Source organism: Acanthochromis polyacanthus, chromosome 4, assembly GCF_021347895.1.
Source record: "Acanthochromis polyacanthus isolate Apoly-LR-REF ecotype Palm Island chromosome 4, KAUST_Apoly_ChrSc, whole genome shotgun sequence".
Taxonomy (NCBI): Eukaryota; Metazoa; Chordata; class Actinopteri; family Pomacentridae; genus Acanthochromis; species Acanthochromis polyacanthus.
The window spans coordinates 37,053,361-37,078,324 of NC_067116.1; the positions used below are offsets into that span (position 1 = coordinate 37,053,361).

The following is a 24,964-nucleotide window of genomic DNA, read 5'->3' on the forward strand; positions in this document are numbered from 1 at the left end:
ATCCCCCTTCCTCATGTGTGTTTTTACTTCCTCCTTTTGTCAGTCTTTCCCTCCTCTTTTGATTGCCCTCTTTAGTTTCACCTGTATCTTGTGAACCACCTGTGTCCTGTCTCTTCAATTAGTTCTCAGGATATAAATAGTCTTGTTGTTCCATTGTCATACTAGTTTTTTGCTGTTCTCCTGTTTTCATGCTTATGCTCCAAGCTTGTGCTCTCAGGTTTGTGTTGTGGTGGAGACGGAATGAATATTCGGATCCGTTCGTCTGGTCTCCTGGGTCCAAATGTTACCTTCGTTTTGTCTTCAGTTAAACTGAAGAATTCCCAAACAGCGGAGGTCTTCAGCATCTTGTCCTGTGTTTATGCAACGACGTGAAGCATGACATCAGAGTCGGCAGCCACCATGGCCATTCGGGTCGTGGTTACAAACACGAATGGATGAGCCGAGATGAGCCAAACACGGTGGGAATAGCCAAAGTGGGGTGAAGGGAAGAGACGAGCTCCGAATATTTTCGTCTGGGGGGAGGAAGGAGTGATCACATAGACATATGTGTATATGTTTATGTGATCACACGATGAGATGAGCCGATGTGGGCCGAAGGCAGATGGAAGACAGTAACGCCGCATATTCTTTCCGCCCGGTAACATCCGACCGGGGTAGCACCGTAGCGAACGAATATTCCCAGAGGAAAATTTTACTGCTCAAAGCTTGCTCTTCTACAACTCAGGAGACAAATTTGAGATTCTCATGTCAGCCTCATTTTAGTTTCTATTTTGTCTAAAGGTTTCTCATATGTTTCTCCTAAAATTCACCAGGAGAAATAGGTGAGACAGGATAATTAGAGGGAGTCATACTTGAGACTTGTGGGAGATACCTTGCTAATCTCAATACAGTGTGTTTAATGGCTCCTTTATTTCTCCTCTGGAAAAGAAAATGAACAATAGTGGAGCTTCTACAGAGCAATATGTGAGACTCACTCACACCTCCACATGAGCACGACAGACTCAAAATTGAACCCCGGTCTTCTGGGTGTCAGCCAGTCACTCTACCCACTGAGCTATGCCACCCTATGCATATATTAGTCTGCACACACACACCTTATAAATGCTGCAACAAATAAGAAGTTGCCAGGATACAGCCTAAACATCTTGAGGCACTTATAATAATATATGGTGACTTCAATCATGTCACCCTCTCCTCCCACTTGACTGGATTTATCATTCTAAACACCACGGATCATCCACTCATAATATCGTGATGGGCCTCTCTCTGGACTGCAGGACGGAAAGATATAGAAGATCTTTGTACCCATAGCGATCAGGCTTTATAATTCTATAGCAAATAGCAGATGAGCTGACAGACAAATGAATTTCCCTTTTGGGATGAATAAAGTAATCTGAATCTTTATTAATTAATTTAAAAAAAATATCATGTGGATTACAATGAAGTCAACATGCTAGATGATTAAAAACAACCAAAACGTTGACCTGAGTCTGAGAATTCAGTGAGCGCTTGTAGAGATCTCTTCATCTGTTCTCTCTGAGCTTAGTATGAGATGCATGAACTGAAGCTGGGATGAGAACAGATTGAGTTCTTAGAGAGAGCTCTCTGATTTCTCAGCCTGAGATCACAAAGAGACACAAAAGTTGAGAAACTCTGAGAATTATATGAGAGCTTGTTGAGATCTCTTCTGAAACTTTAAAGGAGACTAAACTGAGATTTAGTGCATCTTATTGCTCAGGAGAAAAAAATGAGACACAGGAGAAATAAGCCTTAGTCTCAGTTTGGTGTCACACAGATCTCAAAGTTGTCTAGGAGAAGTAAATGAAACATTTTTGAGATCTCTTTTTGAATTTTCTTTTCCTCTGGGTTCGGATATTGGGGTCCAGCCCTAGAGTCAACAGAGGGGCAGCACTGATGCCTTGGCTGAGGAGTTCTTTGTCTGGATGGATCAGGGATGTTTTGTTACACACTCCTACTTTCCAGTATTCTTTCAGGTCATCTAAACACCTGTCACCATCAGCTCCTGAGTTGGCTAGCCATCGACCTGCCAACCTCCTGCCAGCTTCAGTTCTTGTTTTTGTTTGTCATTGACCTGCTAGTTTTGTGCAAGCTCTAGAGTCAGACAGCCTTTATCCAGCTACGCCTAGATTGTCCCAGGTCCTGAGCTTGACGACTGCCTACCAGCTGAACACAAAATCAGCCAGTTTTCTGCCTGATTCTGCCCCGCACCCTTATCCTCTGAAGCCTTTCAGAAGGCAGTGCGGTTCAACTGACATTGGGTATCACCACTCCCTAGCTCCCAGTCCTCACAGCTTCCCAACACCCAGGTTTCACCACTCTCCAGTGTGGATGGCCTGGCTCTGCTGCCAAGCATTTTGGTGGTCCTGTAGCCACAGTCCTGCACTTGGTTGAAACCTCTCATGTCCTGCGTCTGTTTCTGCATCTATGGATGTCGAGTTCAGGCCCTGTTATGTTCAGCTGACACAAAGACTGTGCCTAAGTCTGTTAAAGTCTTCCCTTCCAGAGGCTGTTGCTGAGTCGTTCAATGCTTCTCCAGGATCCAAATATGTTTCTTGACTGGTTTCTGCATCTGAGAGTGCCGCTGTCTCTTCTGTTCCCAAGTGTGAGAGGGTTGCCGTCACTGGTGTTCCTGTGTTTGAAAGTCACCATCTTTTCTGTCCTGGAATGTGCCACAAGGGTCACCCCACATCAAGCTCAGGCCCTGCAACGGCCAGCTGACACAAAGACTTTCCAGAATCAGCTGACATTTCCCCTGCTCTAGAGTCTAAGTTGGTTATAGCAGAGACATCTCTTGAGATAGGTGACAGCTGCTTCGCCTCTTGGTCAAGTGACACCAAGACTGCTCCTGAGTCAGCCGAGAGCCTGCCTGTGCCTACAGGCTGCCCTCTTAAGTAGCTCCACATGCCCAATCAACCTTCGAGCTACTCATCCGACTGGTCCCAACCTTTGCCCTGCCTTTGGGAACCTTTCCGACTGCTTAGTGTAGTTTTGGTTAACTCATGTTCATAAGTCATCGTGTCTTGACTCCTCAGTCAGTTCTCAGCATGTAAAAAGTCTTGTCTTTCTTCTTGTTCTCCTGCTGTTTTCATGCTTTAGCTCCATGCTTGTGTTCCATGTGCGCTCAGATTGGTGTTTTTTGGATTTCTAAGTTTTGGGTTATGTTTTTGCATATCTTTATTTGTCTCTGGGACTTTTACTTGGTATTTTAACTGGATCACCAGCTCTCACCTTTTGTTTTAGTTATATTGAAGTTTCCCTTGTTGTTTTCATCCATCTGCCATATCAGCATTCGGGTCTTTTCCCTCACCAATTTGTGACACCATTCCTGCATCTTTTGTAAGCATTGTGCAATGACTTTATATTATCAGGGGTCTCTCACAGGTCAGTCCTGTATTGGGAGAGAAAGTATGTAAACTGATGCTGTTTTCTGCTTTCATTATGTGCAGAGAGAGTCCAGGCTGAGATAGATGCTGTGATTGGTTCATCCAGACAGCCCTCTCTGACTGACAGAGAAAATTTACCCTATACTGATGCAGTCATCCATGAAATACAGAGATATGGCAACATCGTCCCACTCAATGTGGTCCGCATGGCAACCAGGGACACCACACTGGATAAGTACACAATCCCAAAGGTACACAATCCACAGACAACACCTAAACACGGAAATATGATAATTTACGAAAGAACGAGTATGGATAATCAGGAATGACCTGATTTTCAATGTGCTGTTTATATATACTTCTGTAGCAACGTCAAATCTCAGATTATAAATTAGATAGTTAGACATTTTTGAAGAACCAACTGGAAGATTAGTGAATCATTAGGTACAGAGTAGTTCATAATTATCTATAAATTGATTGAGTTAACATTAAGCAGTAAAAAATAGTAACTACTCATTCTACTACTACTACTCATGGTAGTTGCTTTTTTTTGTGTCCCCTTAAGTATGAATGGACTTGCTCTTATATAGCGCTTTACTACTCATCAGAGTACTCAAAGTGCTTATACAACAATTGTTTCCATTCACCCATACGCTCACACATTCTCACTCTGGTGGGGACGGAAGCAAGGCCAATCCGCACCTACAGCCCCTTCGACCACCACCAACATTCACACACACACGAAGAGCACTGGAGGCAAGGTGGGTTAAGTGTCTTGCCCAAGGACACAACAGCACATGACTAGGCGAGAGCGGGAATCGGACCGCCAACCCTTCGATCATTGGACGACCCGCTCTACCACCTGAGCCACAGCCGCTTTATTTTATTAAGTAAAATAAAACATCATACTTAATAGTTATTCACTGTCTTCACAGTTATTTTCAGATTTCTCACCAAGTCATATTTACATGAATAGTCACAGCAGTGTAATTACTTCTAACAGCAGAAATGCAGAAACACAGTTTGCACCAAATTAATTAAGTTTGCTATTTGAGGTTGGACTTGTGTGGAAAGTCCACAATGGCAAAGACAAGCAACTTTTCAAAAATATACTTCGTCTTTTTATATTGGCTGTGTAAAAAGTGACTTATATAGAAATGCACTTGTATTTTAAAGTAGCATGATCATTCTGTCAACTGTTTGAAAGGTCATGAATGGATGATTTACTGATATGACTTGTGATATTTCAAATATTTTTACAAAGCTGGTTAATTTACTTTTCTAGCCTGTGTTGTTTCTTCAGGGTACAGTGATAATGCCGTCGCTGCACTCAGTCCTCAATGATGAGTCAATATGGGAAACTCCACACTCCTTCAACCCTCAGCACTTTCTGGACCAAGACGGTAAATTTCGGAAGAGAGAGGCCTTCCTCCCTTTTTCTGCAGGTGAGTCAGTGGTTTTAATATTGTGATGCGGTGATTTAGTGAAGGACCGCAATGAGGCCACATATCACCTTTTCCTTTCAATGTGTTAAATTAACTTACTTTGCCATTAAAACTCTCTTGACATGTTTGTATGTTGACGACTGAACTGTCCTGATAATGCACAAAATAAAACTGTCATTTGTGCAAAACTTTATTTTTATTTTTTAAATGTGCAATTTCATTTCAAGTACTTTATTATGTTTATTATAAGAATTTTTAAACATATGAATTATGTAAATGAAACTCAGCTGTTGTGTATTCTCAGGTAAGCGGGTGTGTCTTGGGGAACAGCTGGTCAGGATGGAGTTATTCCTCTTTTTCACCTCCCTCCTTCAGAGATTTTCATTCTCTGCGCCTGCTGGAGAGAAACCTAGTCTGGAGTATACCATGGGAGGCATTCGCTCTCCAAGACCTTACCGCCTCTGTGCCACACCACGATAAACCACTAAAGACAATAAATCACTGTGTTCCACTATGTTTGTCTTGTAATTCATCAATAATGTCTGCAATAAACTATTATGCATTGCTACAGTGGTCTAGTAGTCATGAAAAAATGTTTTTATATCATGTCCAGTCACTCCTAGAGCTCTTAAGTTTTTATGATAGCATTATTCAAACACATCTCTGAAAAAATAATCATACATTTTAGTTTTTTCATAGATTTATTACAGGTCTCCTGGAAAAATTAAAAAAAAGAACTGCTGGGTCAAAAATATTCATACAACAATACATAAATGTCCCTTGGCCATTTCACTTCAACTGAACGCTTTTTGTAGCCGTTCACAACCTTTGGGAAGGCTTCTGGTTGTATCTTTGACCACTCCTCTGGTGCAATTCAACTAGATTTATTAGCTTTTGACACTTGCTTTTCCATCATAGTCCACAGGTTCTTGATGGTGTTTAAGCCAGGACTTAAACCTTAATTCTCACCTGATTTAGCCATTTCTTTGATTGTTTTGATGTGTGTTTGGAGTCATTGTCATGTTGAAACACTCAATTGCTTCCAGACCCAACCTTCTGGCAAATCATTGTAGGTGTTCTTGAAAAATGTGGAGAAATATTCTTTGTTTTTAATTGTATTTACTTTTGTTTACTTCTTTACACTACTTCCACTGCTGGCAAAACAGCCCGCGAGCATAATACTGCTACCACCATGCTTGGTGTTTCAGGGGTTAAGGGGCTCAGCCTCTCTCTTCAAATCATATTTCTTGTCATTATGGCCAAATTGCTCCACTTTTGTTTCATCTGATTGCAAAACGTTCCTTCTGAAGGCTTTTTCTTTGACAGTGTGGCACAACTGTCTACACCACCAAAAGTGATAGTTCAAGTTGCTGTGTGTGTTTTTGATCCAGCAAGTTTTCTGTCCAGAATACCTGTTTTTTTTTTTATGACAAAGATGCATGTCTTCCATTGATTATCACGGAAAATTAAGAGTTCAAGTAGCGATTGGAAATTCAAGACTGCTATGATATCCATAATTTTTGCAATTGTAAACCTTTGGTCATGCCTGTATATTCAAGAAGTCAGGGGAAATCACGTTCCTACAATCATTTCTACCACACATTGATTTCTTAAGATTAGAAAAAACTTGATTTGTGTGTAAATCAATTAAACCAAGACTATTTCATGTTTCTCATTCAGACGGCTGATTGTTAAATATCACGCTGTAGTTTCAGTCAGACGATTTATGATACCTGCTGTTATCAGCAATTCAGATTGGAAGTATATTAGATTCCTCAGTAAGACTTTGTGGAGTCTGAAATTTGTACAACAGAAAATTTTAATAAAATTTTGTCTTTCTGAAAATTTTGTGGTCTGAAGCACTAAATTTTAGTTCATTACATATATGCTGAATAGCACGCACAAACCTTCAGACTTAGGTTAACTTTCTCATACAAGTAACAGTTTTGTACACCAACATTCCTTGACTATTCATGACAGATGTGAAGAAAATAGAGTTATGAGTTGTGAGTTGGGTTGGCACCAGATCCAGTGTAATCAAAACTGGGAACTGCAACAATTTGAGTACAAAATATGTCCTCCATTGGAGTTGAGGCAAACAGTGATCCCTCAGTGATCCCTACAAGGCATCTGATGTTGTCTTGTGGGATGTATTTACACTTTTCCTGCAGTGCAACCACCAGCTGCTGTTGTTCTATGACCTTGGAACTCAGGTGGCAATAAGCTGACCAAGTTGATCCCACAGCTGTAGCATTTGCAATAGATCTAGAGAATAAGCAGACCACAGTGTCACTTCAAGCGTCTGCTACTTCCAATAGTTACTGGTGATGTGTGCGGCTCAGGCTGAAGTACACTGTCAGTGTAATGATGGACAGCTTTATTCCAGTTGGTGCCAATCAAAACTGTTACTGATCCTCACCATACCACTCAAAAAAGCATCAATGTGGGGACACATCTATTTCATTTTAAGACAGGGAGGAAACATTTTCATGTTTCAGTTACATATGTAACGTTTATAAACAGATTAGTTTATTGGGGTTAAATCAGTGACGGTAGAGATATTTATTTTTTTTTATTTTTGAGGCAGTTTTTTCTGTATATTTTCAAAGTTTTCTATTAGGAGGACTTGGAGGCTTGCCTAAATGTGTTATGGGGGGTTTGTTCTGACATACGTTCAGTTTTGTTTGTACATGTTATCAACTGGACAGTTGGACACTTGATAAATAAAACATACACACAGTGTTTTTACTGAAGATAAAGTTGAAGCTAATGACCTGCACGACTATAAATTATTAACAAATGCAAAAGTTAACCGAACTATAAGTGTATCAGACTGTCATATGAATTGAAAAATGGTAGTTCTATATCCTTTAAATGAAATTTTATTGAACTGATGTGAAGACGCAGTTTATGTTTTGTTCACCTGTCTGGTTTTTAGAAATTTTTGTCAGCTTATAGTATTATTTACTGAATCCTTATTGAATTGCTATGTCGAATAATTTAAGACCTTCAAAATAAGGGCACGTGTGTGTGTATGTGAGCTCTGTAGTACGATCAGGACTAATAATTTTGACTGTAGCACAATATTTCTATACAATGATATTACTTCTTTCTTTCATTTCTTGTACCAAAGTAAAAACTATTATTCATTACTGAAGGGCACATACACACATATGCTCTTATTTTGAAGGTCTTTTGCAGATTGTTATGAAACAAGGAGTCCTTTGCACACACTGACTGTGTTCAGTCGGGATAGCTGCAGTTAAAGTGAAGGAATGGAGATAATCTTCAGTGTTCTCGGCTTGGAGTGGGTAGATGGCAGAAGTTTATTAATATTTTTCTGTGTCTTCCTGCTGTTGGCTGATGTTTTGAAGAACAGAGTGCCAAAAAACTTCCCTCCTGGACCATGGGCTCTACCCTTCATTGGTGATCTTCATCGCATCCAACCTGGAAGACTTCATCTGCAGTTCATAGAGGTAGAAATCTATAGATTTTCTGTCCAGAACTTCCTGAGAATATACATGCAGCTCTGGCTTTCTTGCACAGACCCTCTGTGGTTTTCTTCCAGACAAGTCCTTCTTGTCTATGTTCTGGTAATCTTTGATGAAGCCACATCAAGAATGGCCTGAACTGACATACAGTCTTGAATAAAAGTTTGCATACACTTTTCAAAATCATGTATATCATGGGAGTGTTGAATTTCCAAAGACTTTCATGACTCTGCATTTTCTATGATGGAATCACTGAAAAACACACATCTTTGTCACAAAAAACATTTAAGCATTTCAGGTCTATCATTGATTTATTATAGATCTTTTGGAAATATGACAAAGCCTGCTGGGTCAAAAATATCTGTGCAACAATGTTAATATTTGGTCAAACATCCCTTAGCTATTTTCATCTCAACTAGGCACTTTTGAGAGCCGTCCACCAGTTTTTGGTTTTATCTTTGACCACGAATTGACAATCAATTTGTTCAAGTCAAAGATTTCCTTTTTCTGATCTTTGCAGAGCTCCTCAGACTTTTTTGGTATACTGTTTGGTGCTGTTTCCAATAAATTTCTATTGGAGTGCTGGGCTCTAATAGAATTGGCTCAGAGGAGTCAGCAGCTGCAGTCAATCCTAATCATTTGCGAGAACATAAGAGGCCATGTCACTAAGGATATCTGAATAACGAGACTTTTGACATCACCAAAACTGATCATTTAAATTGCTGCTTCTATATTTTTCACTGCAGGTTGTATCATATTTCCAGAAGACCTATAATAAATCTTTGAAAGAACCAAAAGAACCAAAATGCTTGATTTTTTTTTCCCGGGACAAAGACGCATGGGTTTCAATATAGGAAACTCAAGACTGCCACAATATACATCGTAACAGGCCAGATCTAGCCCCGCCCCCTTCCGGTTCCCCTGCCAGTGTGTCTCTGGTCTGTGAGTTTCACACCTGCAGCTCATCCCATCTGCTGCTATAAAGACCAGCTTCACATACTAGCAGGGGACGTGGGATTATACTGCTTCATTCGCTGAGAGACATCGGGATGTTCAGCAAGACCCTGCAGCTGCCAGAGCAGCCTGTTTTCCTCCAGCCAGCCTCCTGAGTGAGGACGTGGACCCCTGCACTTATTACATTTCCTTAGTTGAAGAATAAATTCTTATATATTTGTGTGAAATATAGATGTAAAATGAATGCATTGCAGTAGAACCTGAACTCACCTGAGTCACTGTTCACCAAAACACCAATCTGCTGTCTGTGCTCAGTTTGTAGAGAAATATGGAAACATTTTCAGCCTTCGTCTCTTTGGTGGAAGGCTTGTTGTCATCAATGGCTACAAGCATGTGAAAGAAGCCCTGGTCCAACAAGGAGAAGACTATGTAGATCGTCCTACCGTGCCGTTGTTCAATGAATTGTTTGGGGACAAAGGTGCTGTTTGTTGCTTTTTGTTTCAAAAGTTGCAAGTTGGTGTTTTTACAAAGACCAACAGCATCAAATTACATCTGATCTAATTCTGTGTTGTTTTCCCAAAAGGCATTGTTTTCTCAAATGGTAATCCATGGAAGCAGCAGAGGAGATTTGCTCTTCATACACTCAGAAACTTTGGTCTGGGAAAGAAAACCCTGGAGCTGTTTATCCAGGAGGAGTGTCGATATCTCACAGAAGCTTTTGCAGATCACCAAGGTGAAATCTTTTTTTTCTCGTTTTTTGCATTGATGCATTCATTTTTATTTTCTAAATTTATTCCATACACATTCCATTTTCCTTTTATCTTCAATTTTGCAATGCAGAAGCATGCAACAAGACATTTGTGAATCAGCTTATGAAACAAAACATGGCAACAGTCATAACTGAAAGGAACATCTGCATTCTCTGTATCAGAACTGAAATAATGAGTCGCTTTACATATTTTTAAATGTAAAATTATGATGAGGCTGGTTTGTACCACATTAAGAACTTCTCTAATTATGTTCTGACTCGTATTTCAATATTTTCCCTCTTTTATTTATTGATTATTTTACAGACAAGCCTTTTAATGCCCAAAAACTGATACACAATGCTGTGTCCAACATCATCTGCTGTTTGGTGTTTGGGCATCGATTCGAGTACACTGACAAGCAGTACCAGACTATTCTCCACAACTTCAATGAGGTAGAGCGCTTACAGGAAGGCATATTAATCCAGGTGAGCCTCCACCATCCAATAATCAGATTAAAATCAGGATTGATTCATAACACAGAAGGAAAATGTGCATTTTAATAGCAATATTGTAAAAGATTTCCTCTACAAATTCAAAAACAACCAATTACATTTAAAAATTTGCATTTGAAATTCTCTGTAAGTAAAAGTAAATCAATATTATTAGCAACAAATAGTGAGAGTATTCAACTAACAGACCTTTATCCAATAAAAGATGATTTAACCAGACATTGTCATCTTGTCTGATAGATGTTTTGGTAACTATTCTCCTGCTCTGCAGATTTACAACACAGTACCCTGGCTGATGCACTGGCTGCCTGGACCTCATCGGAAGATATTCTCTCTGATAAAAAAGAATATTGACTTTGTAGAAATGAAGATCAAAGAACACAGAGAAACCCTCAACCCCTCATCACCAAGAGACTATATCGACTCCTTCCTTATAGCAATGGGAGATGTGAGTGTTCCAATCTGTTTGTTCCTTGTGTCTTTCCAATCAAATATTTCATCTGATTCCTGATTCTTTTGCTTGTGTCTCTTGTGCAGAAAGAGGACAACGACGCTGGTTTTGATCTCAAAAATTTGTGTTACTGCACTCTTGATCTGTTTGGTGCTGGAACTGAAACTACTACCACTACGTTACGCTGGGGGCTGCTGTACATGATCCATCACCCTGACATACAGAGTGAGTACATAAGTAATATCTGCCGCTTCTGCATCTTTTCAAAGCAACTTGCTATGACTTCATTTTGTCAGACGTTGCTCACAGCTGAGTCATGCATTTGGAGAGAAGATGTGTGATGCGTAATTTCATCCTCAGACATCATTTCAGCCCACAGACTAATATTATCTCCTGGTTTCATGTTGTGCAGAGAGAGTCCAGGCTGAGATAAATGCTGTGATTGGTTCATCCAGACAGCCCTCCATGACTGACAGAGAAAACTTACCCTATACTAATGCAGTCATCCATGAAATACAGAGATATGCCAACATCGTCCCGCTCAATGTGGGCCGAATTACAGTCAGGGACACCACACTGGATAAGTACACAATCCCAAAGGTACACAACCCACTGGTAGCATGTAAACATGTACTAAATTACCAAAGAACCAAGAAGGAATGAATCAGTAATGACCTGTTACTCAGTGTGCTGTTCATAAGTACTTCTGTTATAACTTCTATTCCTAAATTATTTAATTGATAATTATAGGTTACTGAAGATGATTTCAAACCTGAATAGCACAAAACATTGTATACTCACCCATTATTGATTACTCCAAATTACTGTTATCGTGTCCTTCGGTAAAGTGAAACATCATTCTGATTAGTCTCTCTGTAGACTGTCATTCCTTTGCAATTTTTACACTATTACTTACTGTTTGCTCACTGTCTTCAATTATTTTGCAGAAAATCAGTATCACATTTGTAGTCACATTGTTGTAATTTTCTGTAACATTAGAAATGCAGACACCTCCAAAGTAATTAAGCCTTTTAACAGTGTTGTTTCCTCAGGGCACCATGATAATACCGACGCTGCACTCGGTCCTCAATGATGATTCGATGTGGGAAACTCCACACTCCTTCAACCCTCAGCATTTTCTGGACCAGGATGGGAAATTTAGGAAGAGAGAGGCCTTCATTCCATTTTCTGCAGGTGAGTAATCCTATAATATGGTGTTCTACCCAAAGGCCCTATGAGCTACTGCATGGCATGAGTTGCCTCCATGGGTAACCACTCAATTAAGGTATTCATTGTTTCTTTTTATTTATTGACTGTATGCAAACATCTGCTGATGTTCTCTGGACACAGCATCAATGATGTTCCTGGAATCTTCTGGTGTTTTCGGTCTTTGAACATCGTACACTATCTTCCAGCTGACCCAACTTGGGTTGATGTATTTATGGACATTCAGCTGTTCTCCCGGTCCACCAACAACTGCCAGTGTGAATGCTGGTGACTTTGTTTTGCTCAAAGTGTGTAGAAACGATGGACTTAGAAGTACCTTATGCTAATCAAAGGGAAGGATGCAGTGTCCTTCTGAGAGTTGTCATAGATGTCACCCAAGCTTCTGACCGGCTGTACTGTGATTATTGGGATGTCTGTGCCATTCATCAATCCATCCGTCCCTCTCCTCAGCAATGCTTTCCAGTTGTCCCTGGGGATCCCAGGTGAGATACGTTATGTAATCCCTTCAGTGAGTTCTGGGTCTACCCTGTGGTCTCCTCGGGCTGATGTGCTTGAAAAACCTCCAAAGGAAGTCTCCCAGGAGCCAGACAAATCAGACATCCACACCACATCAACTGGGTTTTTTTAGCACAAAGAGTAGCAACTCCACTCCAAGCTTTCTCTGGATGTCTTAGCTTCTTACCCAATCTCTAAAGCTTGCCCAGCCACTCTATGGAAGCAAGTCATTTCGGCCGCATGTACCTGCAGTCTCTTCTTTCGGTCACTACCCAGAGCTCATGACCACAGATGAGGATTGGAAAGTAGGTGGACTGGTAATTCAGTAGCTGCGCATTCTGGCTCAGGTCGCCAATTTACCACAACAGTCCATTACTACTGAGGTTGTACCAAGCTGCCTGGCAATCTCGCACTCCATTTTCCTCTGATTTAAGAATCTCAAGATCCTGAGACACTTACACTCACTCACATCCCAGCTGTTTCACACTTGACTTCACAGGTCAGAGTCTAATACAGCCAACAGTATCACGTTGACTGCATGAAACAGCGATGCAATCCTAAACCAGAGACCCTTCTCCCCTGGTGCCTTAAGACCCTGTCCATGAACACTACAAACATGATCAGAGACAAAGAGCAGCCTTGGCAGAATTCAGCATCTACAAACACCCACAGGAAATGCTTTCTTTGTGCTGAGGATGCAAATACAGCTCTCACTTTGATTGTATTGGGACTGAACGGCTCATAACAATGAGCTCAGTGCCCCATTCTCCTGCAGTACCCCTCACAGCACCTCTCATTTGACACAGTCGTAAGTCTTTTCAAATCCAAGAAGCACATGTGGACTGGCTGGATAAACTCAGATGACCCCCCCCCCAGCAGCTCTGCAAGCGTGAAGAGCTTGTTCATGTCCAGGATGGAATTTCCCTTTCACTGTGTTACATTAAGCTACATTGCCATTTGTACACTCTTCACATATGTTAATAAGTTAATGAGTTAACTGTTCTAAAAATGTATTAGATAAAAATATAAAAAACATAACTTACACAACACTTTTTTGTAGAATGCACAAAGCCACTTCAATGATTGCAATATGTTTAATATATAAATATCTGAACATGTAAATGATGTGAATGAAACTCATCTGCTGAACTGTGTATTCTCAGGTAAGCGGGTGTGTATTGGGGAACAGCTGGCCAGGATGGAGTTATTCCTCTTTTTCACCTCCCTCCTTCAGAGATTTTCATTCTCTGCGCCTGCTGGAGAGAAGCCCAGTCTGGAGTATACCATGGGATTCATTCGTTCACCCAAACCGTACCACCTTTGTGCCACACCACGATAAACTCACAATAAATCACCATGTGTTCCACTGCATTTGTCCTCTAATGCATTAAGTCTGCTGTTTATTGTAATTTGTCTATGGTATGAGTAAAATGTCATTGGAAAGTAATTTCAGTCAGCAGACCTTTTCAATAAACCATTTTACATTGTTAAAGTAATGTACAGTCGTGAACAACGTTTACGTACACTTGTGAAGAACATGTATATGGTGGCATTCTTGAGATCAGTCACTCCTAGAAATCTTCATTTTTTAGGATGGAAGTGCTGAAATGTGTCATGACAAAACAATCATACATCCGTTGAATATCATTTGAAAATATTTTAAGACAGGACACCTTCTCAAAAAATAGTTACACATTATTGAAATAATTTACTGTATTTAAACATGCAAAAAAAAATCCTGTGAACCTTCCAGTTCTTAACAAAATTCACCGGGAACAATTATTTCCACGACACATTCATTCTGTCAGACTTGCAAAAACATGATTTGTGTGTCAATCAATAAACTGAGATGAACTCATGCTTCTTGTGTTAAAGTTCATAGTGTTGACTCAGTGTAAGGTGTGGCAGTTCAGACAATGCAAAGACTCTCAGTGCTGATGATTAGTTTGAGAATGTATGACACCTACTGTCATTAGCAATTCATTTGGACATAATCTGGACACTTCAGCTGGGTTCTGTGAAGTCTAAAGTTAGTACGACAGAAAATATGAGCAACCGTTATAGGCCTTCTGAACATTTTTTGGTCAAAATGCATTTTGCACAAATTTTGCACTTTACATATATTAGAACAGTTACCTTGTTGAAAGAAGGAATTTTAATTCTAAAAATGAGCAATCCTCAAACTTGAGGTCATTTTTTATCTTTACATCAACATGCAGTCTGTCAAACGTCTGGGGTTTCCCTGTAAAGCTTTTGAAGTTAGAGATGGAAAATAACAGGTGAAAGAAAAAAGCTAGGGTTCCATAAACACTGGAAGAGAAAGTATTCAGAAAGGACAGAGAGATAAAATGAGAGTAGCTGTTGGACTCTGAAAGGAATCATTTTGTTATTTTCCACAGTCATAGCGACTTGACTCTGTGGAATATGTCTCAATTACAACCACTTTGGAGGATCAAAATCCGTTCTATTTGTCTTCTGTGTGGAAATTCTTACTTCGGTAATGCATAAACACATATTTATGAATGATTGTGCATGTATAAGCACACTTTTCGGTGTTTTGTTAAGAAATGAACAATCCTGTGAACTGCCATGTGTAAACATTTCTTCCATGGTCGTATTATGACTAACCGATCTGACTATAAGTCTCTTTCTCTGATTTTGTAATATCTCCTTGAATTGAACATTTTGATCCACTGTCTCAATAGATGTCTGACCCTTCATACAGATAACATTAGTGGCATTCAGACTTTATCTGGTAATGTGCAGGTGACCCTTGTCTTTGTTTTTCAAGCAAATGAGAGAGTGCAAAGCTCAGTGAGAATCTGATATGAGTGGACGACACCCTGACTAATTATGACCTCCGGATGAGAACATGAACTCAGCATTAGTGCAAAGAAATAGATGATCCTGACACATCGGTTAGGTTTTGACACAGAAAGGCTACACGGTAAATGGAAAGGTTTTGGGTAATTTGTTCTCATGCTGAGATTTAGATGATAAGATTGGTACCACTGTCATGCTAGTATGACAAAAAATAGCTTTTTTTGATAGTGACTCCATGGACAAAAGCTTGAAAGGAAGTAATGGTGTAGGGATACATGTAAGGCCTTTAGAGGCAAAGAGAGAACATTTTTGAAATAATAACTGACAAATATGTAACCTTGATACACAGGGATTACTTTTAAGGACAGAAGAAGGACCATTGTGTCCATATTTCAAACATGTTCTGTTTGGAGGATATGTCGGCTAATTTAAATGGATTCTGGAAGTTTTGTTTCGTTTGTAGATTCTGTCTACCACTTTACCTAAAAATGTATTTATTTAAATGAAAAAAATGAAAATAAAACAAAGAAAATACTATCTTCTGTGAACCGAAGCAACGACCAAATCAGCATCATTGATTTTTTTGTTGAGAGATGAACTGGAGAGATATGACAAGTGATAGCTTTTATAACCGGATTGTTGATATCTAAAACACACACACTGTGCTTTTACTGTGGATAAAGTTGAAGCTAATGACCTGCACGACTATAAATGATTAACAAATGCAAAATATAACCACACTGTGAGTGTATCAGACTACTATGGTGTCATATGAATCTAAAAATTGCAGTTTTGTCTCATTTAAAAAGAAATTTTATTGAACTGATGTGAAAACGCAGCTTATGTTTTGTTAGCCTGTCTGGTTTTTAGCAATATTTGTCAGCTTAATGTATTATTTACTGAATCCTTATTGAATTGCTATGTCTAATAAGTTAAGACCTTCAAAATAAAAGCACCTGTGTGTGTATGTGTGCTCTGTAGTACAATCTGTACTGACTAATAATTTTGACTTGAAGCAGAATATTTATATACAATGATATTACTTCTTACTTTCATTTTTTACAAAAGCAAAAGCTATTATTCGTCACTGAAGAGCAAATGGATGCACAAGCTCTTATTTTGAAGGTCTTTTGAAGGTTGTCATGAAACACCATGAAGTACTTTTACCTGACTGACCTGTGTTCAGTTGAAGTAGCTACAGTTAGCATGGAGGAATGGAGACAATAAAGTATTTATCTGCCTGCATGTACGAGCAAAGGTGAGGTGAGTTCACTTCAGTATGTATAACAGAATGGGCAGATTAAGAGAGACTGGGAGGAGTCAGTTCATTTCACTGAACAACTTAAAAGGAGCGAGTTTCCATTTATACATAGCAGAGTTCAAACGAAGAAATGGAGGCAATACTCAGTGTTCTCGGCTTGGAGTGGGTAGATGGCAGAAGTTTATTAATATTTTTCTGTGTTTTTCTGCTGTTGGCTGATGTTTTGAAGAACAGAGTGCCAAAAAACTTCCCTCCTGGACCATGGGCTCTACCCTTCATTGGTGATCTTCATCGCATCCAACCTGCAAGACTTCATCTGCAGTTCGCAGAGGTAAAAATCTATAGATTTTCTGTTCAGAACTTCCTGAGAATAAACAGGCAGCTCTGGCTTTCTTACACAGACCCTCTGTGGTTTTCCTCCAGACAAGTCCTTCTTGTCTATGTTCTGGTAATCTTTGATGAAGCCACATCAAGAGTGGCCTAAAGTGACATAAAGTCTTGAACACAAGTTTATATACACTTTTCAAAATCATGTATATCATGGGAGTCTTGAGTTTCCAAAGACTTTCATCACTCTGAATTTTCTATGATGGAATCACTGAAAACACGTCTTTGTCACAAAAAAATTTACGCATTTCAGTTCTGTCATTGATTTATTATAGAGCTTCTGGAAATATGACAAAGAGATCTGTGCAACAGTGCTAATATTTGGTCAAACATCCCTTGGCTATTTTCATCTCAACTAGGCACTTTTGGGAACCACACTCAAGTTTTTGGTTTTGTCTTTGACCACCAATTGACGACCGACTTGTTCAGGTCAAAGATTTCCTTTGTCTGATCTTTGCAGAGCTCCTCAGACTTTTTCACTAAAGTGCTTGGTGCTGTTTCTAATCAGTGTAGCAAATGGAATCAAACTGATTCTGGAGAGCCTGGGGGTCCGTGTACGTCGCCGTCATTCTATTTTCGATTTGGGGTCAAAACACCAAAAACGGATAACGGCCGTTTCCCGTTTTTCGTTTTCAAAATAAAAATCAGAAAACGGAAAACCAATCCGTTTTCCGATTTTCTTTTTTCAATAAAAACGGATATCAAAAAACAAATTAGAAGTTAAATTTCATTTTTTGATTTTATTCCCTGTATGTCTCATCATATTTTTTATTTAAAAATAGAATATTAGCGATTTTTTTGTACTGAAAATGGCTGGAATTGACTGCAGCTTAAAGGGTTAACAACATTTATGTTTTGATTTGGTTCTAGGAGAGTGGGTCCGTGTACGTCGTCATTTCTGATGTTTGTCTTGCAAAAGTGTAGTTAAAAACGGATATCAAAAAATGAAATTTAACTTCTAATTTGATTTTTGATATCCGTTTTTATTGAAAAAAAGAAAATCGGAAAACAGATTGGTTTTCTGTTTTCTGATTTTTATTTTGAAAATGAAAAACGGGAAATGGCCGTTATCCGTTTTTGGTGTTTTGACCCCAAATCGAAAATAGAATGACGGCAACGTACACGGACCAGCCTGCACCTAAAGTCAATCGTAATCACTTGCGAGCTATAGGAGACTCAAGACTGCCACAGTATACATGATCTGTACAAGTGAATGTAAACGTTTGTTCATGACTGAACATACTCAGGCTGAGACCCAACAGTGTTCAGAATTGTGGCAGATAACTGAACTATTGCGGCATATAACTAAGACCCTCAGTATTATGAACCACAGAACTTAACCTCACAACTATGAATATTATGGCCAGACCTGACAACATCATAAATTATGGAGATTTTGAGATAAGTTTTGACTCGATAAAAATATTTAATAATAGATAATATTATTTGATATTATATTGTTATATTATATTATATTATATTGAAGGAAACAGGAGGACCCCTCATGTGATCTGTTTATTTTTTCCAAACACTTATTACATTTCCTTAGTTGATGAATAAATTCTTATATATTTGTGTGAAATATAGATGTAAAATGAATGCATTGCAGTAGAACCTGAACTCACCTGAGTCACTGTTCACCAAAACACCAATCTGCTGTTTGTGCTCAGTTTGCAGAGAAATATGGAAACATTTTCAGCCTTCGTCTCTTTGGTGGAAGGATTGTTGTCATCAATAGCTACAAGCATGTGAAAGAAGCTCTGGTCCAACAAGGAGAAGACTATGTAGATCGTCCCTCTGTCCCGTTGTTCGATGAATTGAATCCGGACAAAGGTGCTGTTTGTTGCATTTTTGTTTCAAAAGTTGCAAGTTGGTGTTTTTACAAAGGCCAGCACAATCAGATTACTTCTGATCTAATTCTGTGTTGTTTTCCCAAAAGGTATTGTTTTATCAAATGGTAATCCATGGAAGCAGCAGAGGAGATTTGCTCTTCATACACTCAGAAACTTTGGTCTGGGAAAGAAAACCATGGAGCTGTTTATCCAGGAGGAGTGTCGATATCTCACAGAAGCTTTTGCAGATCACAAAGGTGATATCTTATTTTTTTCTCGTTTTTTGCATTGATGCTTTCATTTTTATTTTCTATATTTATTCCGTACACGCCATTTTCCTTTTATCTTCAACTTTGCAATGCAGAAGCATGCAACAAGACATTTGTGAATCAGCTTATGAAACAAAACATGGCAACAGTCATAACTGAAAGGAACATCTGCATTCTCTGTATCAGAACTGAAATAATGAGTCGCTTTACATATTTTTAAATGTAAAGTTATGATGAGGCTGGTTTGTACCACATTAAGAACTTCTCTAATTATGTTCTGACTTGTATTTCAATATTTTCCCTCTTTTATTTATTGATTATTTTACAGACAAGCCTTTTAATGCCCAAAAACTGATACACAATGCTGTGTCCAACATCATCTGCTGTTTGGTGTTTGGGCATCGATTCGAGTACACTGACAAGCAGTACCAGACTATTCTCCACAACTTCAATGAGGCAGTGCGCTTACAGGAAAGCATATTCATCCAGGTGAGCCTCCAGTATCCAATAATCATATTTAAATCAGAGTTTAATCAAAACACAGAAGTAAAATGTGCCTTTTAAAAGCAAAAATGTAAAAGGATTACTCCACAAATGCTAAAACAACCTGTTACATCTAAAAATTTGCATTTGAAATTCTCTAAGTAAAAGTAAACCAATCTTATCAGCGGCAAGTACTTAGAGTATTCGACGAACAGACCTTTATTGAATAAAAGATAATTTAACCAGACATTGTCATCTTGTCTGATAGATGTTTTGGTAATTATTCTCCTGCTCTGCAGATTTACAACACAGTACCCTGGCTGATGCACTGGCTGCCTGGACCTCATCGGAAGATATTCTCTCATTTCAAACAGAATATTGACTTTGTAGAAATGAAGATCAAAGAACACAGAGAAACCCTCGACCCCTCATCACCAAGAGACTACATCGACTCCTTCCTAATCGAAATGGGAGACGTGAGTGTTTCAATCTGTTTGTGTCTTTCCAGTCAAATATGTCAGCTGATTCCTGATTCTTTTGCTTGTGTCTCTTGTGCAGAAGGAGGACAAGGAAGCTGGTTTTGATCTCAAAAATTTGTGTGCTTGTGCTCTGGATCTGTTTGGTGCTGGAACTGAAACTACTACCACTACTTTACGCTGGGGGCTGCTGTATATGATCCTTCACCCTGACATACAGAGTGAGTACATAAGTAATATCTGATGTGTCTGCATCTTTTCAAAGCAACTTCTTATGACTTCATATTGTCGAAGGTCTCTTACACGTCAGTCGTGCATTTGGAGAGAAGGTGTGTGATGCGTAATTTCATCCTCAGACATCATTTCAGCCCACAGACTAATATTTTCTCCCGGTTTCATGTTGTGCAGAGAGAGTCCAGGCTGAGATAGATACTGTGATTGGTTCATCCAGACAGCCCTCCATGACTGACAGAGAAAACATGCCCTATACTAATGCAGTCATCCATGAAATACAGAGAAATGCCAACATCCTCCCATTCAATGTGGTCCACATGACTCACAGGGACACCACACTGGATAAGTACACAATCCCAAAGGTAAAATATGAATAAGAAAATGTGCTGAATTACGTCAGAAACACTAAGGAATGACTTAGGAATGGCCTGTTAGTTAATGTGCTGTTCATAAATACTTCTGTAATAACTTCTATTCCTAAAGTATGTAATAGATAACTATAGTTTACTGAAGATGATTTAAACACTGAGCAGCACAAAACATTATAAACTCACCTATTACTGATTATTTGAAATTACTCTTTTTGTTTCCTGTTTGGGTAAAGCAAAACATCATTCTGAGGAGTTATTCTTCTGTCTGATAATTGCGTTATTACCTACTGTTTCCTCACTGTTTTCAGTTCTTTTGCAGAACATCAGATTAACATTAGTAGTAACATTGTTGTAGTTTTCTGGAACATTAGAAATGCAGACACCTCCAAAGTAATTAAGCCTTTAAACAGTGTTATTTCCTCAGGGCACCATGATAATGCCATTTCTGCACTCGGTCCTCAACGATGAGACGATGTGGGAAACTCCACACTCCTTCAACCCTCAGCACTTTCTGGACCAGGATGGGAAATTTAAGAAAAGAGAGGCCTTCCTTCCATTTTCTACAGGTGAGTAATCCTATAATATGGTGTTCTACTCACTGGCCCTCAGAGCTACTGCATGGCATGAGTTGTTTCCATGGGTAACCACTCACTTGAGGTATTCATTGTATATTTTTATTTGACTGTATGCAAACATCTGCTGCTGTTCTCTGGACACAGCATCAATGACGTTCCCGGAATCTCCTGGTGTTTTCGGTCTTTCAGCATCATACACCATCTTCCAGTTGACCCAATTTGGGTTGATGTATTTATGGACATTCAGCTGTTTTCCCAGTCCACCAACAGCTGCCAGTCTTTTGTAGATGTCGGGATGCCCTCAGATATTCTTTTGGTGGCTTTTAGGTCATGGTTGGAAAGTTGGCACCATTTTACCTACTCAGTTCCTGTGCTGATAACTTTCGTGATGGCCTTCATGAATTGATTGAGAGAGTGGCACCACTCTCCAAGGAATCCATGCCCATAACCCTCTTTCATACCGATCCGGTTCTGCTTCCCGAACAGCCTCTTCAGTCGTCCACTCCCTGCCAATCCCCATTTGGACCCCCGATTTAGTCACCTTTGGATCACGAGTCCCCACTGTTCCACCTCTATGGATTTTGTTTCTTCCAAGGATTTGAAAGGCAGTTTTTGTGGCGTCTATGGAGTGCAATGCTTGTAAGACTATTTGCAGCCCCATCAAATTTGTACCCTCAGGTGATTAGTGATCCTCTCCTCAGTGTTCGACATTCCCAGGTAAGCCAGAGATGTCCACTGCTTTCAACCAACCATCTGATTGAGGACAGGGATGGATGCAGAGTCCTTCTGAGAGTTGTCAAAGATGTCACGCGAGGTTCTGACTGGCTTTACTGTGTTTATTGGGATGTCTGTGCCATTCATCAATCCATCTGTCCATCCGTCCCTCTCCTCAGCAAAATTTTCCAGGTCTCCCTGGGGGATCCCAGGTCAGATGAGTCATGTAATCCCTTCAGTGAGTCTCAATTTTTGTGGGATTGACCCCCTTCTCTGCAAGAATGTGAGATAATTCATGTACACTTTGTGCAAAGGGTTGCTGTTTTCTGAACAGAGCTTTTCCTTGCTTTGTGGATGAGCTCTCTGACTTTGTTCAGCTGCAGGTTAGATAAAGCAAACTGCTCGTTAGTTCAGAGGTTGTTGCTAGCCTGTGGACTACGGATACGGCACTTGCCATTTGCCAATCGGATATGCAAGATCTGGTCACGTGACTCCCGGTAGACGCTAGCTGTACGGACACATAGCATCGGTACTACAGGTACGGACCCTAAACCTGACCCTAACGCTAACCCTAACCTTAACCTTTGCTTACCTTTCAACAGTTTGCAGTGGTTAGCAGCTTCTTGACTCGCGAGACTCGCGTACGGGTCCGTATCTGTCTGGCAAATGGAAAGTGCCGTACCCGTAGCCCACAGGCTACGGATACGGGTCCCCTCAAAACTGATGTCTGAGGAATTAGCTTGCAGCACTTGGAGGTTCTGAGCATTTTGGAGTGACTTCGGTCAAAGACCATTCCACATGTTGCCAGAATGGACACCTGTGGGTTATGCATCTGGTCACATCAGACACTTCATCCTCACTTGGTGGTTCTTCAAGTCACACTTACAAATTCTGCCATCTGTGCATAGTTAAATATCACCTTTCCCTTTCACTGTGTTACATTAATTTATATTGCCATTTGTACTCTCTTCACATATGTTAAAAAGTTAACGAATTAACTGTTCTAAAAGTGCACTAGATAAAAAGTCTAACTTACAGAAAACACTTTTTTTTTGAATACACATAGCCATTTCAAGAGCTGCATTATGTTCAATATATAAAAATATAAACATGTAAATGATGTGAATGAAACTCATCTGCTGAATTGTGTATTCTCAGGTAAGAGAGTGTGTCTCGGGGAACAGCTGGCCAGGATGGAGTTATTCCTCTTTTTCACCTCCCTCCTTCAGACATTTTCATTCTCTGCGCCTCCTGGAGAGAAACCCAGTCTGGAGTATACCATGGGAGGCATTCGCACACCCAAACCGTACCGCCTTTGTGCCACACCACGATAAACCACAACTCATAATAAATGATCATGTGTTGCACTGCATTTGCCTTGTAATACATTAAGAATGTCTGCTGTATATTTTGATTTGTCTATGGTATGAGTAAAATATCATTGGAAAGTAATTTCAGTCAGAAGACCTTTTCAATAAACCATTTTACATTGTTTAAGGAATCTACTACACTTGTGAAAAAACATTTACGTACAGTTGTAAAGACCATGGGTATGGTGGCAGTCTTGAGTCCTGTCACTCCTTGAACTCTTAATTTTTCAGGATGGAAGTACTGAAACGTGTCATGACAAAACAATCATACATTCATAAAAATGATTTGAAGGTATTTTAAGCCATTATACCTTTCCAGTAAACAGTTATACATTATTGAAATAATCCTTAAAATATCATTTGAAAGTATTTTAAGCCATTTTATCTTTCCAATGAATGGCTACACATTATTGAAATAATCTACTGTCTTCAAACATGTAATAAAATCCAGTTAACCTTACAGTTCTTAACAAAGATCACTGGGACCAATCATTTCCACAAAAAATTCATTTTGTCAGATTTGCAAAAACATGATTTGTGTGTGAATCAATAAACTGAAATGAACTCATGCTTCTCGTGAAGACTGTTGTGTGTTAAAGTTCATAGTGTTGACTCAGTGTAAGGTGTGGCATTTTAGAAAATGCAAAGACTGTCAGTGCTGATGATTAGTTTGAGAATGTATGACGCCTGCTGTTGTCAGCAGTTTCATTTGGACACAGACTCGTGCTTTTCATGCAGGCTGTTGTCTTATAAAGTTCATGTCAACTTTTATGGTGAAAGCTTCACCAGAGGGATACAACTCGTGACAGCTTTTCAAAGTTCACAGTGTTGACTTTTTTGATGAGAGCTTAACTAGGGAGATACGACTAGCAGCAGCTTTAACAATTGGAGTGTTGATATCTAAAACACACACACAGTGCTTTTACTGAAGATAAAGTTGAAGCTAATGACCGGCGTCCATAAATCATTAACAAATGCAAAAATAAACCAAAGTGAAATGTGTCAGACTACTATGGTGTCATATGAATCTAAAAGTTGCAGTTTTATCTTCTTAAAATTTTTTTTATTGAACTAATGTGAAGACTCAGCTTGTGTTTTGTTAGCGTGTCTGGTTTTCGGAATATTTTGTCAGCTTATTGGAAGTAAAGTTCAGTTTTTGTTTTTCTTTTACCTGTACAATATGCCATATGTTTGAGTCCTCTGAACTGAGCTACAACATTGTAAGAATATTTTCATTATTATTATTGTTATTGAATTCTTCTGTCAAACAGTTAAGACCTTCAAAATAAGAGCACCTGTGTGTGCATGTGTGCACTGTAGTACTATCTGTAGTGTGATTAATGATTTTTACTTGTCACCGTTTATTTCTATACAATGAAATTTCTTCCCTCCTCCCCCCCCCCCCCCCCCCCCCCCTTTTTTTTTTTTTTTACAAAAGTAAAAG

General features: G+C 39.3%; 4 protein-coding genes across 5 annotated transcripts in view; 3 read left to right on the forward strand and 1 right to left on the reverse strand.

The window, feature by feature from the left end:
* LOC110947329 (cytochrome P450 2J4-like) overlaps positions 1–5,417 on the forward strand; it is a 60,481-nt gene extending 55,064 nt beyond the window's left edge. Inside the window, exons 8-10 of the mRNA XM_051947095.1 lie at positions 3,468–3,655; positions 4,708–4,849; positions 5,154–5,417. Coding sequence (XP_051803055.1) covers positions 3,468–3,655; positions 4,708–4,849; positions 5,154–5,329 — 506 coding nt within the window. The 3' untranslated portion in view covers positions 5,330–5,417. The remainder of the gene's footprint in view (positions 1–3,467; positions 3,656–4,707; positions 4,850–5,153) is intronic.
* The window catches only part of LOC110964951 (cytochrome P450 2J2-like), a 228,538-nt gene that overhangs the window by 144,299 nt on the left and 59,275 nt on the right, over positions 1–24,964 (reverse strand). The gene's annotated exons all lie outside the window — the stretch shown is intronic.
* Positions 8,082–14,583, forward strand: LOC110970884 (cytochrome P450 2J4-like). The gene is made up of 9 exons (XM_051947123.1): positions 8,082–8,325; positions 9,610–9,772; positions 9,878–10,027; positions 10,368–10,528; positions 10,824–11,000; positions 11,090–11,228; positions 11,416–11,603; positions 12,056–12,197; positions 13,889–14,583. Exons 1-9 carry the CDS (start codon positions 8,125–8,127, stop codon positions 14,062–14,064), a joined length of 1,497 nt encoding a protein of 498 aa, XP_051803083.1. The 5' UTR covers positions 8,082–8,124; the 3' UTR covers positions 14,065–14,583.
* Positions 16,906–24,964, forward strand: part of LOC110947665 (cytochrome P450 2J4-like) — a 32,666-nt gene continuing 24,607 nt past the window's right edge. Inside the window, exons 1-9 of one of the 2 annotated variants that reach the window (XM_051947091.1) lie at positions 16,909–17,140; positions 18,867–19,029; positions 19,136–19,285; positions 19,626–19,786; positions 20,080–20,256; positions 20,339–20,477; positions 20,665–20,852; positions 21,286–21,427; positions 23,309–24,088. In XM_051947091.1, the coding sequence (XP_051803051.1) occupies positions 16,940–17,140; positions 18,867–19,029; positions 19,136–19,285; positions 19,626–19,786; positions 20,080–20,256; positions 20,339–20,477; positions 20,665–20,852; positions 21,286–21,427; positions 23,309–23,484 (1,497 nt within the window). In that variant the 5' untranslated portion in view covers positions 16,909–16,939 and the 3' untranslated portion in view covers positions 23,485–24,088. Of the gene's footprint in view, positions 17,141–18,866; positions 19,030–19,135; positions 19,286–19,625; positions 19,787–20,079; positions 20,257–20,338; positions 20,478–20,664; positions 20,853–21,285; positions 21,428–23,308; positions 24,089–24,964 lie in introns of those variants that run through there. The other variant, XM_051947092.1, reaches the window with a different exon arrangement.

What these genes read in the sequence shown, in the direction of transcription:
- LOC110970884 (XM_051947123.1), top strand. Translation starts at nt 8,125, where the DNA reads ATGGAGATAATCTTCAGTGTTCTCGGCTTGGAGTGGGTAGATGGCAGA. An exon ending in TTCATCTGCAGTTCATAGAG is followed by an intron (nt 8,326 to 9,609) that starts GTAGAAATCTAT and finishes GTCTGTGCTCAG; the next exon opens with TTTGTAGAGAAATATGGAAA. An exon ending in AGCTTTTGCAGATCACCAAG is followed by an intron (nt 10,028 to 10,367) that starts GTGAAATCTTTT and finishes ATTATTTTACAG; the next exon opens with ACAAGCCTTTTAATGCCCAA.